General features: G+C 39.1%; 1 protein-coding gene across 1 annotated transcript in view; it reads left to right on the top strand.

The window, feature by feature from the left end:
- CLASP1 (cytoplasmic linker associated protein 1) overlaps positions 1-13,641 on the top strand; it is a 176,060-nt gene that overhangs the window by 113,868 nt on the left and 48,551 nt on the right. The window contains exons 23-26 of the mRNA XM_085311005.1: positions 4,296-4,399; positions 6,863-6,886; positions 7,815-8,059; positions 11,938-12,001. Coding sequence (XP_085167131.1) covers positions 4,296-4,399; positions 6,863-6,886; positions 7,815-8,059; positions 11,938-12,001 — 437 coding nt within the window. The remainder of the gene's footprint in view (positions 1-4,295; positions 4,400-6,862; positions 6,887-7,814; positions 8,060-11,937; positions 12,002-13,641) is intronic.

Genomic DNA, 13,641 nt, shown 5'->3' with positions numbered 1-13,641 from the left:
TTCCTCTCCCCCTCCCTCCCTTCCTGCTCTCAACTGTACCGAGTTTGGGACAGTTACAACTGAATTTTGTCATGCATCGTGTTTATGGTCTTGGTGGAAGGGGGGAAGCTATAGATGGAGATGTCACTGTGGGGCTTGCACCATATCTGTTACGCATTCATATACAACATCATTCCCCTGTCACTATGAAACACGTATACTGATAGTGGTCATGTGCATCCCCTTTGGATTGTGGCATTTTCTGTCTTGGGTTAAATGTGTGTTAATCCTGTGGGTGTTGCCATTCCTTTTACTTGCAGCTTCTCGACGTCATTCCAGGTCCACTAGTGCTCTCTCCACTGCTGATTCTGTTGGGCAGTCAGGTGAACAAGTGCTAACTGCATGAATATTTCTTATACGTCGTCTTGTTTTACATCATTTTAACATTTATTGTCACATGCATCAGCCAGCACTTAAGCATGTGCTTCTCACTGCTGTGGGGCTTCTGTTTGTTCATCGTGGCTTTTGTTTTGAATTTCGTTTATTGAATGCTTTTAGTTTTATGTATTTTAGGAATATTGTGAGCAKTGTTTAAACAAAGGGTGATCCAGGGCTTTCTTAGTTCTCCTGCAAATTGAATCAGTTGTGCAGCGTAAGTGATGCAGAGAACTTGCAGCTTCTGTTGCTACTTGCTCCTTAGCAGTGTAGCGGTTCCCAGTGCCTAKGACTGGGTCCCAGTGGGTCTGATCCCACTTGTTGCCAAGTGTCCTGGACTCCTGCCTCTGTTAATAGAAGTGGTGTGCAGGATCCTGTCCAAAATGCACAAGAGCAGCAAGAATTAAACACCTAGTGACCTTTCAAAATGAACTTCGGGGCATAACGCTTGCTGATACATCCTTTGTATAATTCTGAAGGCCTTGTCCAAAATGCGTGGAATTTGGGAAAATGATTCCCTTAATTTCACTGGGCTTTGAACCAGGAGCTTGATACTTAGATGTAATGAGACAAATCTGCGCACTCTACTTACCTTCTTCCCCAGCACTGTGCTGGATTTCTCAGTTGCTGAGTACTGTAACTCCCCTTGAAATCAGAATRTTACAGTGGAAATCTTAAGAAATTAATGAGGGCCCTCTAGGCTTTAAGTCCGTAGAAATCTAGCTTAGAAGGGGGCAACGATGATGTAGAGAATGAGTGAGGACTTGCTCATTTGCACTTGCTCACAGGCTAAATTGCATAAGGAATAAGTGATGTTGAAAGTTACTTAATTATTCCCCGTCAGGTAGGGAGTGAAAAATGTTCTGTTTCTGTCAAGTCAAGTTAAATGGCTGTTGGTTAACTAAAATGCTCAAAGTGTTCCCTGTATTGAATTAACTCTGCAGAAATGACACAGTGGATTTGACCATCTCTGACATTTTAAAAACAACAATTTGAAATATGTATTTACAAATTTTTAAAGATTAAAAAATTGTAATACAGATCTAAGCTTAAACTTTGTTTCCCTTCAGTTTCCTGTGAAATTTATTGCCTGCTTGGCTCCAGTGATTTGGTACAAAGCCTAGRACATCTTTGTCCTAAGGAAGGCCCAAACTTCACTAAAAATGGCAAAATCAAGCCAAAAATTTTAGTTGGGATTTTTCCCCAATTTTGTACAAGCATAATGACTCTAGTCAGGGAGATGAGGAAATGTGGCCAGAGGACACTGAGCTCCCCTCGGTCCTTGCCAGTAGTGTTGGACTTGCTTATAGTAGTTATTCCTGGAGCCAAATGTCTTCCCAGCAGCGAATTGCAGATCCGCCTGGGCCTCCTGTATCACTTTTTTTCAGAGATCTTTAAATCTGTATTTGAAAAGATTCCTGAGATAGCCATAGAGACAGATATAAGCCAGCATGCCACGTTTTACTTACCCGGATTTGTTGAAGAAAAGTTCCATTTTGTTTTTTTATGCTGGGTATTTAAATTGATCTACAACTGAATTACTTTGTCATTTTGTTGTTCATTAAAACAAGAGAAACTATCTTCCCTTTTCTAATGTAATGCTAAATTAACATGAAAACAGATGACGGTAGGTAGTATTTTATAAGGCTATATTATTTCAAAGTTATAATGCCAAATTCTGATCTTGGTACTACTTGAATTAAGTTAGCTGGGTTTAAATGTAAATCTGAGACCAGAACTTCTCTCAACACTTGTACTGTACCAGTTATCATTTGCACTTAGGGAAAAACACTCGTCTTCTGTACACTTTTGTAGCATGTATCTCCATAAGTTGTGTCTTCAGTTTCAATTTGACCTAATGCAGTATCTCCTCTGTGCTTCTATTAAGAGTGTACAGATCTTTCCATTTTAGGGATGAAGTACTGTTTTAATTGAATATTTATAATGATTCTCTGAGTGCATTAAAAAAGGGGATAGTAATAACGCATACAACTTTTTATTTCTTTATGAACTGCTATGATTTGATTACTTTCAGCAGTAGTTCTAATAAGTTGTGAGGTTTCTTTTTGTTTTTTTTTTATTATTTTTTATTTTTGTTTCCCCTTTCCCCATGTAAAGTGTTTTGTAGAAAATGTGCTTTTGTTGTAAATTGGAAATGTCTGGTCTGGTTACATATCTCTGAGGAATAGTAAGTTTTGATAAATAACACTTCTCTTCTGACAAATGCTAGTCTTCAGCTTTTCCTCTTAATAAGATTCAATTCAATTATTTAAAAGAATAAATAAAAAAAGTCTCCCCTATTTCCCCCCTCAGTAGCTTAATCCTTGCTCTGCCTCGGGTAATGCTTTGAAAATCATACTCAGGTAATGTTTTGAACTAGGGCAGTACACGGGCAAACTTTAGTCTCTGATTTAAATTATGCATGTTAATGTGAGCTAAATGCTTAAGAGAAATTTCAGTGCAGTAGATATAATAAAACTTCATTGCTTTTTTAAATAAGTATAGTTTCTCCTCTAAAAATATGTACGTTAAGCTGCTGAATATATGTAGCATTTCACCTCAGTTTTGAGGAAACCCACGATGCAGGTACATGTTTTATAAAAACAGTATTTTTCATTCATCAAATTAAATATAGATAAGAAAAGACCTGGGTGACTTGATCCTTCTGTCTTGCTGCTTGATCACAGCATCCAATACAGATGAGCTGAAAGTCTCTTAAATGGGTTTATGCAGCTTGATCCGTGCACCGCTGAAGCTGCTGGCAAAAGTCCTAGTGGCACCCATGGGTGCAGGCGCAGGGAGATAGTGGTGGCTTCCCAGGCTCTCTTGAGCAAAGGTAGGTTCATATGGAAATGAAAACTAACGCTCTCTGGGCCTCAGAATGGTTTGGAAAGCCAAAAGCAGTTTCTTTCTTATTTGAAACTGAAGCCAGGATCCCAGTACACTACATCTGATCTACTCCTTATCTAGAAAAACTGCTGCCAGAGCTTAGCCCATGATACTGAATTCACAGAGTCTGTCTTCCTGCTAGCGCTGATTTTATGAATTTGGCTTTTACCTAATGAAACTCATTTGAGAAACTTTTTGGCAAACTTGGGGCAAATCGTAAAGCAAATCAATTAATATCAGGAATGTAAATGGCATTTTGGACTCAACCCTGTTGTTTTGGTGTCATTCAGAGTTCTGCCAACAAATTCAAGGGCAGAAAGATGATGACTGATTAAAAAAATAAACATTTTGATTTATCATACAGCTTATAAGCTATGTTTCAGTCCAAAATACATTTAAACTGCTTCTACAAAAATATAATAAGAAAAATTGGAATCGCTTCACAGGCAAATAGGAAACATTCTTGTTTTTATTCATTGGGACGTAGGATGATACTCTGCTTGTATCTGCAAGCCTTGAATCATAAAATTTTCTCACATCTTTGAGAAAAAGCTGCAGGATGGGTCAGTGCCCAAGGTTGAGCATGTTCTGACAGTGTGGGCACGATTCTGTCTCTCTGAAGCTAATACAAATTTTACGGTTGATTTCTGAGAGCGCTAGATTGGGGCCTGTATGTCTGCCTCTGACATTAAAATAAAACTTTGAAATAGCTTCTGTTTAAAAAGAAACACAAAATAGATACCCTTCTTCCCAGCTTAAACAAATAAAAAAGACATCCTGAGGAACCAAAATTGACTCTGGGGCCCAACAAGACAACAATAATTTGTTTCTTACTCTAATGGCAACCTCTCTAGAGATGTGGATAAAAGAGGCTTTAATGAAAAAGCACTGAGAGTTCCCAGAAGCTTTGGGGAATCCGGCCCAGACACCTGATTAGGATTCCAGGGGAATGTGAATTTGCTTAACAGTCCCTTTCACTGTCTTTTGTGCAGACCGGTTTGGGCTCGGACAGCCAGGCAGGATGCCTGCTTCCATGAATGCCATGCGAGTCCTGAGCACAAGCACAGATCTGGAGGCTGCCGTGGCCGATGCACTGGTAAGAGGGAAAATTGCAAAATGCTTCCGACACCAGAAAGTGGCTTAAAGTTACCTGTACGTACGTTCTCCTCTTTCTTAATAGCTTTGTTCTAATTGTGCCAGTGTCTGATGCTGCATCGTTAGTTCAGTTAATATTTGGTGTTTTGTGTTTGGGGAATACTGGCTGCAACGTTTGTTTCTTTATTCCGCGCGAATTCTCCACAGTTGTTATCAAACAGTCCAACGTGGCTGGGCACTAGAGCTGTGGGATGGGTTGAATCTGCTGCTGGCCTTTTGCCGGGCTGTTCGGAGGCTGCACACAGCAGCGTGAGGCTGCTCAGGGGCAAGGTTCTCCATCGGTTCCGTTAACTGCATGAAGATTTTGTCAGAAAGAAAATCCTGTGTTCTCTGTTAGTGTCTGTTCCTGATCAGGTCTTCAGAAGAACTGAGAATTTTCCCATTTTCTGTCCTGTGTTATTTGTACCTGGCTGGAAATTTGGAGAGCCCTTAGCTTGGCTTGCCTCTAGTTGGTACCGTCTCATGCAGTCAGACTGAAATGCATTGTTTGGTATACTGCAAGTATTTTTGGAACATTAGGTGCATTTTCAAGTAAATTCGTTGTCACTCTTCAATTTTATTGTACTATTTAATCTTACTGTGCTATAAAAATCTTTTGGGTAGAACTCAGGAATTATCTTCCACTTGCAGAAGATAGGTATTAATGAAGGCCTTTGCATTTACCTTAGGATTTGGGAGTGGAGGTGTAGAGGCATGAGCAATTGTTCTACAGCTTTATCTGCATCCCAGTATATTCCATGTTTTCTCCAGCTCTAGCCCTCAGCTGTTGGAACAAGGAGGAGATTTCGGGATGTATCGGAGGAAGAGATCTCAGATTTTTCTTTATTAAGAATGAACTATGTTCCCAGAGAGTTTGTGATGGACTTTCTTTTTCTCCATTTCCCAGTTTGCTTTCAGGACAGCTAATGTTTTGCTTTGTATTTGATTATTACCCAGCTCATGTCACGTCTGTATCTAGAGTATCATTAAAATACTTCTCTAGAAGTTTTTATTTTTAAAACTACTTTTCATAGAAACATAAAAGTGAATAACAGAGAAACAGGACAGTAGAAGACAACTGATGGTGTTGAATATAACCTAAATAACCATTTTCCTGAGCCAAATCCAGTCGCTCTTGAATTAGTTCTTGCCTCAGCTGCTCAGATTTGCCACCAAAGCAGGTCATGGTGTAACTGTAAGTGATGGGCTGTGAGTATAAACGAAACCAGTCCGTATCCCTGAAGGTGAGCTGTTGCGGAATACTGGTTATTGAGGGAGGAGAGAGTCACAGTGATGTTTCAGTTCACTGCTGATCCCCGAGATCTGTTTGGCTGTGACTTAGTCTTTAACTACACTTCAGGGGTTCCTGTTAACTGTTTCACTCTTTCTAACCAAACACCCTAAAGTGTTAAATGGTAGTCCTGCTACCGAGTTTGATTAGTCTGCATTTTGGTGGCTTTAAGAGGGGACAACTTTATCTTGTTGTCCCCTTCTTTCCCATCACTTTTTTTTTAAGTTGTCATCTCACAGCAGCAATTTGGACTCAGTTCAGGCTCCCTTTGGAAGGGCAGTGCAATGTTGGCTTTTATCCGGCAGCCTTGTATTCAGACGGGTATTCTTTGCTGTGTGGTACAAAATGAAAAGAACTTCTCCAAAGATGGCTTCAGCCAAATGCTCAAGTTTAAACAAAACCTAGTGGGTCATTTTGCAACCTCTGCTCTGGGTGTGCAATTCCCATTGGAGCCACTGCTGTTTGAGGGCTGGATATGACCTAAAAACATGCTGACTGTGCTGGGAATCAGTGCTTAGATCTCTCAGAAGAGCTCAAAGGCTGTTGGAAACTTCGGTATTAAGGGCTTTAATTCAGGAGTGCCAGCCAGGTGACCTTGAAGTTAAGCTTCAAAAAGCAGTTTGGTGCAAGAACTGTGGGTTGAAAGAAACCTTGGCTGAGTGAAGTTGGTTAAACGTGCAGTACTGTAGATAGCAGTTTCCTGACATCAGAGCTGCTTTCTAAGACTCTGAAGTCACTAATACTGTGTGTTGGGTGGTGGACGGGGATGGAAATGATTACCAAGAATTTGTATCTTCCAGAGCAATATTTTTGAAATACTTTTCAAAGCAGAGAGGTGATGTATCTAAATCTGTCATCAGGAATTTGCTAACAGATAATCTCACTTCCAGTCTCTCTAATAGAAATTATGCCTAGGCTAGGGTATACAAGCAATGCAGCAGTTAGAAAATACTGCCAGGCATTATTATACCCACTTTTATTTTGCATAAACTGTGTTTTTTTTATTGTTTTTTTTTTCTTGAGTTTGCTAAGACACATTTGCTATGCGTTTTTGTTGCAAAAACAAACCCTACATAAGCTTCTGACATAATTCTCTATGCTTTTTCCCACCCTTCAATATTTTCCTGCCTACAGCTGTTAGGAGACTCCAGGAGCAAGGTACTAGTGCTTTCTTGACTTTTTATTTCTACTTTCCAACTTGCCCTGCCCTGTTGCTATCCCCCATGATACTGCACTTGAGTTGATTTCTATGCTTCAATCCTGCAGTCCTAGTGGAAGCAAAACTCTGCTGGTTTCACAAGTCCAAGAACTGCAGGACTGGACACTGACGGAGTGATACTGTAGTAAACACTTTAGAATATAGGCAACTTTTTCTGATACGTTGTGTTATCCCGTCCTGTGAAGGTTCATTTAAGAGTTTATTTTTTAGTATACAGTTTGGCTTACCGTCATCATTATGATTTTAATATCTCTTCTCTTAGGTCAGGGTTGTCAAAGCAGTATCGAAGGGAATTAGGTCCTCAACTACCGTGCTACATACATAAGCGGGTTTTGAGTACTCAATTCCCTTAGCCTCTGGAAAAATCCTAGTCCAAACTAACAGAGATTGTTCCCTCTTATCCCACTGAAAATCTAGTCACTTCATTAGCAATAACAAAGCAACTGTGCATGCCAGCACAGAGTCCTTCAGCTCTTTCTTCTTTCTTTATTTTTTTTTTCTTGGAAGCTTTACTGTCACAAAGTCTGTAACTGAGGAATTACCCTCTCCCCCCCCMCACACACTTTTTTTTAAACAATAAAACAACATAGTTTTGTTATCTGTAGCACATTCTATTGGGCATAAGTATCTTGCTTACATGCTTGGGGGTAGGTCCCTTAGTCGCTTGAGTATTTCCATTGAAGTCAATGGGATCTGTCTTACTCTGAGTTGGGTAAGCAGGCAGTTTTTGGTGACACCCTTAACACGCTTAAGTCACTATAACAGTAGCGTTAGTCTTGCTTTCTTAGTGATTACAGCTAGAGCATTTTTCTTTAGGCAGTGATGTAACTATATACGATTTACTAAGTTGAATTTCCCCTCTTCCAGAAAAAGCCTGTGAGAAGAAGATATGAACCCTATGGGATGTACTCCGATGATGACGCTAATAGTGATGCGTCAAGTGCTTGCTCCGAGCGCTCCTATGGCTCCAGGAACGGAGGCATTCCCCACTACCTGCGGCAGACTGAAGATGTAGCTGAGGTCTTGAACCACTGTGCCAGCTCCAACTGGTCCGAAAGAAAAGAAGGGCTCATAGGTCTTCAGAACTTACTGAAAAGTCAGAGGACGCTGAGGTGACCTTCCTAACTTTCTAGTTTTGATTGTTCAAGGGGGATGACTTCTGACTATAGTCAGTAATTTTTACTTGCCTTATGCAAACAAATGGTGCCTTTCACAGCCTTGAAGGCTCTGTCTCCCCAATGTGGGGCTTTATTTAACTAGCAGAAAAAATTCTGCTATGGCAGTAGTATTGCTTGTGTTAATTGGGTTCTGCCTACATCATTACTACAAATTTAAGAATACTAACTTCTCTGAGCTTTCCTCTGTGTCCTTAAGTCCTCTGGTAGGTGCTTGTGGCAGCACAGTGAGATTTCTCACAATGATAGTAATGTAAACGCACTCAAAGTGTGGTACCATTTTTACATTTTGCCTATATTTAAGCCTTCAATAAAATTCTTTTTTTCCTCTGGTAACATATTTGGTAAAGCAAATGCTCACTGCATTTATTCTAAAACTACTTGGTGTGTGTGTGTGTTTCAAAGATAAGATCAAATGATGCTCTTTGTGTAATGTTAGGTCTACTTTGATTCTTTATGAAGGAGGTGTTAGGTAAAATTACTTGTGTCTCTTTGTGAACGCATCAGGTAGTTATTTGCAACTCTTTAAAAATCCTGTAGGAGAAATTTGAGTCTTCTAAAAATGCATTTTATAATGCAGATGGAAATTTCTTAAGGCAATGAAGTAGGTGTACCAACTCTGAATCTTCGTTTATGATAGGAGAGATGGACCTTTTTCCCCTTGTTGTAAGCCAAAAAAATCCTTCAAATAGCTTTGGCATGTGACACATTAAAACAGATCTTAGAATTACCCAATATTAACTTCAGTTACCATGACATGTGGCCATGTGAAGTCATCTGGCTCTCAGGCCGTGGGCTTTTTACCTTTGGTTTATGGTGAAAAGTTTTTGGTAGTAAGCCATTTATCTTTTGGCTACTTTGGAGATAACATTCACAAATAGCTGCAGCATTTTATTTTCCTGTTATGAATATTATGAACTTAAATTATGGCTAAGTTTATAAGTGTAGTTGGCAGTCTACCTACTTGGATTTGTGTAATTATTTTCACTTTAAAAAATCTTCTCATTTGTGGAAAACTTGATGCTTCATGTTAACAGGGAGAATAAAAATGGACTGAGATCAGGGCTGGAAAGATTATTTTCTTCCCATCATTAAAAAAAGCACTTAACATGATGTGATTCAGCCCTTAAGTGGGAAGTGCCGCAAGTTTTAAGTATGAGTGTTAGAGTCCCTAGATCACAGAGATGCCTTTTGATGTGGTCTACTTATGAGTATTATAAAAGATACTTCCCACAAGAATGCTTTCTTTTCTTTCTTTTCTTTCTTTCTTTCTTTCCTTTTTTTTTTTAAATCCAACTGTTGGGAAAAACTCTTACTGGCACCTTTTATACTTATATAGAAAAATTGGGTGAAACTTTGCCACAAAGGTGTGTGAGGATTATAACAACCAAAGTTTCAAATGATATTGGTGATAGCTCTAAGGGAGGAAGTGCTGAGAAGATCAGGTGATAGACTATTTACCCAGATCAGTTCTCATAGCATTTCTGTGAAGAGCTAAAAAGCTGCTATTTGCAGTCCTGCTGGTTGCAGTATTTGAACTGTATGGCTGTCGCTAGTTCCTCAAGCTAGCAAGTTTTCTTGGCTTTGATCTTAGATAGTTTGTAAAGCCATCCCAGAATCTACACTGTCTTAATATTAAGCCCCTGCAGAGTTATTTTTCTAATTTGCTGCTGTTTTTAGCTGTCTAGATTATATTTCCTTTTGGTGTGCTTGTCTACTTCCACCTTTGTTCAGAGTGGAATCTGGTGTCTGTTCTGGTGATTAGATTTTTATCATCCTGTGCGTTCCCACGGTATCATGTAAAACATCATCAAGGTTATTAGTCAAAGAGGCAGGTCTTTTTTTCTCCTAATTAAACCCAACATCTTCTGTTGTGGTTTAACAAGTTGAATAACAGGTGGCAATGCAGCTAGGTTTTCTTTAGCTCTTTGAACCAAAAGAGAAAGAGACTTGATTCTGTATTAGTTAGGAACTATATAGCCAGAAAGATGCTGGCATCCAAAGTGCTGCAGTATGTACCTATCCTAACATATCCTCCTTCATACTGCTTCTTTTGGTCTGGCTCTATAAGGGCTCCCCAGTGAGGTCGTCTCAATAAAACAAGGGCTAGCATGTCTCTTAAAGAAATGTTCTTTTAGTGCCTGTTTTGCATGTGCATTGTTACCTTGGATCAGCAGATTTTTTTAAAAAGAGAGGCTCACTGTCTATATGTAACTCTTCTCCAGTGGGAAGTTTCATTAGAATAATGAAAAGGAGCAATCACACTGAGCCAGGAGAGCATTGTAGAACAGTTATTTTGAGACAGTACAGTCTCCATCCTGAGTGAAGCTGCCAGCTTGCTTTGGCATTGTTATAAAGACTTTATTTCTCTACATTCAACTCCTAGGAAGAGTATTGTCCTTGTGCCCTTTTAAAACTTGATCAGCCTTCCATGAATAAATGTATTTGAAGGGGAGATGGGGGCAGGGGGAGGGGGGAAGCCCAATGTTACTTCAGCAAATTAACAATGTTGAACAATTCAACTACCAACACATTCTGACCTATTCTTTAAAGCCTATTTTAATGTTATATATATGTTGATAGATTGTAGGATTAACATATATCTGATAACAGGGATTGATTATATTGGATATCAAGATTGATATTCAAGGCCCACCTGGATGCAACCCTATCTAACATGCTCTGGGTGATCCTGCTGAGCAGGGAGGTTGGACTAGATGATCTCCAGAGGTCCCTTCCAACCTTACTGATTCTATGACTCTAAGATGTCAATGACTGTTCTCTGAGCAATCAGTGTGATCCTGCTTGAGCAGGGAGGTTGGACTAGATAGGTGATCTCCAGAGGTCCCTTCTAACTTCAACCATTCTGYGATTCTGTGAATGTGCATTTTGCCAGTTGCTCTGATTTCATAGTAATTGGGGGAAAAGTACCTAATACCATCCATAGTTACGCAAATGTTGCCCGGTCATCTTGCTCTATTTTCATTTGGACTGTAAACAGGTAAAACTTCTGCCTTGGAGGAAAACTTTTAGTACATTGAAAATCAGAGATTTGTCACCAAATAGGTTTGTGTTCGATTCAAGTTCAGTATCTTATGAAAGGGACCCATGGAGTATTCCCCTTTTCCTCTTGTCTAAAAAAGGCATTATTAAGTGCTTACTAAACTCCTGCTAATAGGAACTTGCACTTAATGCCTTGATTTAATTCTCTTCTGACTTACTAGGTTGCCTGCTCATTGATCCGTCATCCATTTTTATATATATGCCTTCTCAGTGCATTGTCTCTTGCTCTGAGTCAGTTCTGGTATCTGTTAATACTCTCTGATTCTAGAGATTTCAATGAGGCTACTGGTAGTTTAGAAACAAATATTTATGATTAGTATCTACCCCAACAGCATATGGATTCTTTTTGTACTTGAAAAATGGAATTCCCTAGCACAAAGGAGACTGAGAAATCTATTCCTTGGCTATAAAAGGGAAATGTTTCAGTGAACGGGCAACCTTGACACAGGCAGAAAGTAAATACTCCTGGACACATGCATTTTAGGTTGTCTTCTGCAGTCTAGCAGCAGGAAATAGAGGTGCTTGATTTTGTTTTTAAATCATGTTTATTAGATTTCTTAACATATGCTTGGTGTTCCCAGCAGCTAAGCTGGAATGCCAGACATGGCTTTGCCTAGATAGAAACCTTTAAGAAGTTTAACTGAACCTTTAAATTAAGAAGATGAAATCTTTTTCAGCTGTTACTCTTTTTTTAGCTTATTTGCTGCAACTGGACTTTTAGCATTAATACAATGTTTTATTATGTATTTTAGCCGAGTCGAGTTAAAAAGGCTATGTGAAATATTTACTCGCATGTTTGCTGACCCTCACAGCAAGGTAAGATCACAAAGGTTTGGCTCATTCTCTTACATTACCATATGTGCACATTTGACATTGTTCCAAAAGGAATGATTTGTATTTCTACCCCTGCCATCTGCTGGGGGAAACTGGCATTTATAGTCAGGAGATTTATCTATTTTATGTTGAAGGGATGTCTTGCAAAGAATCAGCTCCTCTCCTATTGGTAGGACTTGGTTGCTCAGTGCTTCCCCAAGAACTTGCTGCTTTTGAGAAGTTAGCTACCAGAGCAGTGCATTCAGTTTTACCTGTACTTCTCTAGGGAGTTTCTTGGTGATGCACAAAAGAGTGAGGTTCTTGAAGGGTAGTAAGTCATAGTTCAGCATCCTGTTCACTGGAGTTAGATACACCAGGAATATTTATAGAATCTCACCACAATGTTGTTCTGGATCTTTTCAAAAAAAAATAAACAATGTCAGTATTATAATCACTTTGCCTTTATAACACTGTTCTTTGAAGGTGAAGGCCATGATGTTAATTTACATGCATCTTCTAAAAAGAAACAGGGAGAAATGGGGAGTTAGGGAGCAGGGAGGTTGGACCCATAGGTGCTTTCAGGCTCAGCACTCTTCTGTTGGCCTATAAGCAGGATCAAGAAGATGTGGGAGAAGGAAGATTTCTGTTTCTTCCTGAGGAAGCTTGCTGGATCTCCTTGATGGGAACCAGAAATGGCTGGATGAAAATGCCTATTGTTGTGTTAAATACAATTTTAAAAAGGAGTCATCATATAAATACTTGTTTATATATTACGTTTATATAAGTTATATATAAGTAGTTCAGACTACTTAGTAAACTAATTCTAACAAATGATTGCCAGGTGCAAATTCTCTCAGCAGACAGGTTATTTTAGAGCTTCCTTTCACAGACCTACCTCAAAGTGTGCATTTTTGGTCATAGCTAGTCTGGACCATCTGGACCACAGATCTGATCTAATGTGGCAGTTCATATCTGTAAAGTCTTAACGTTTTTGGTTCTCAAAGTTCAGTCTGTGTCATGGAAAGTATGTTTTCTGTGGCACTGCTGATCTGTCATCTTCGTTAATTTTACAGAATTATCACTACAAATGTGTTAGTTGTGTTGTTGGACAACTGCAATTCTCAGTCACTGAATTACTATAGCCTAGTTGTTCAGAATTTAGTCTTTCATAAAAGTACAGTTTATTTTGCCTTTTGTCCTTGCTGAACACTTGTATTAGAGGTGACGTGGGACTGACATCTCAGAAGTTGGAATAAATTGAGGAGTGGAACAAAGGAAAAACACTATGAAGATTGCATGCAACTATAGAAATCAATCCAGCTCTCCTGACTTGTTGACTTTAAAGACATTGCTTTCATGAGAGAGGATACCGAATTTGATCCAATATATATAGAGAGAGATAAAAAATATTTTAAATAACTCTAAGAAAAAGAGATTTTATTTTAAGAAAATGTAAACTTTACATGAATGCATCTTTTATTTGTTGACAAACTGCATCTGAACAATCGGGCTGTTGATCACTGAGTGCTAACGAGTGGTTTGTTTTGTTGCATGGCCTGCTTTGCGGTGGAATTCACAACAGAGAGTAAGTGCATTCTCCCCCTCTTCCTTCATTTGTTTAATGTGGTATTTTAATATGGCAC

This window comes from Rhea americana, unplaced genomic scaffold, assembly GCF_003343005.1.
Source record: "Rhea americana isolate MKP2758 unplaced genomic scaffold, rheAme1 scaffold_33, whole genome shotgun sequence".
Lineage (NCBI taxonomy): Eukaryota > Metazoa > Chordata > Aves > Rheiformes > Rheidae > Rhea > Rhea americana.
This window is presented reverse-complemented; position numbering and strand designations above follow the sequence as displayed.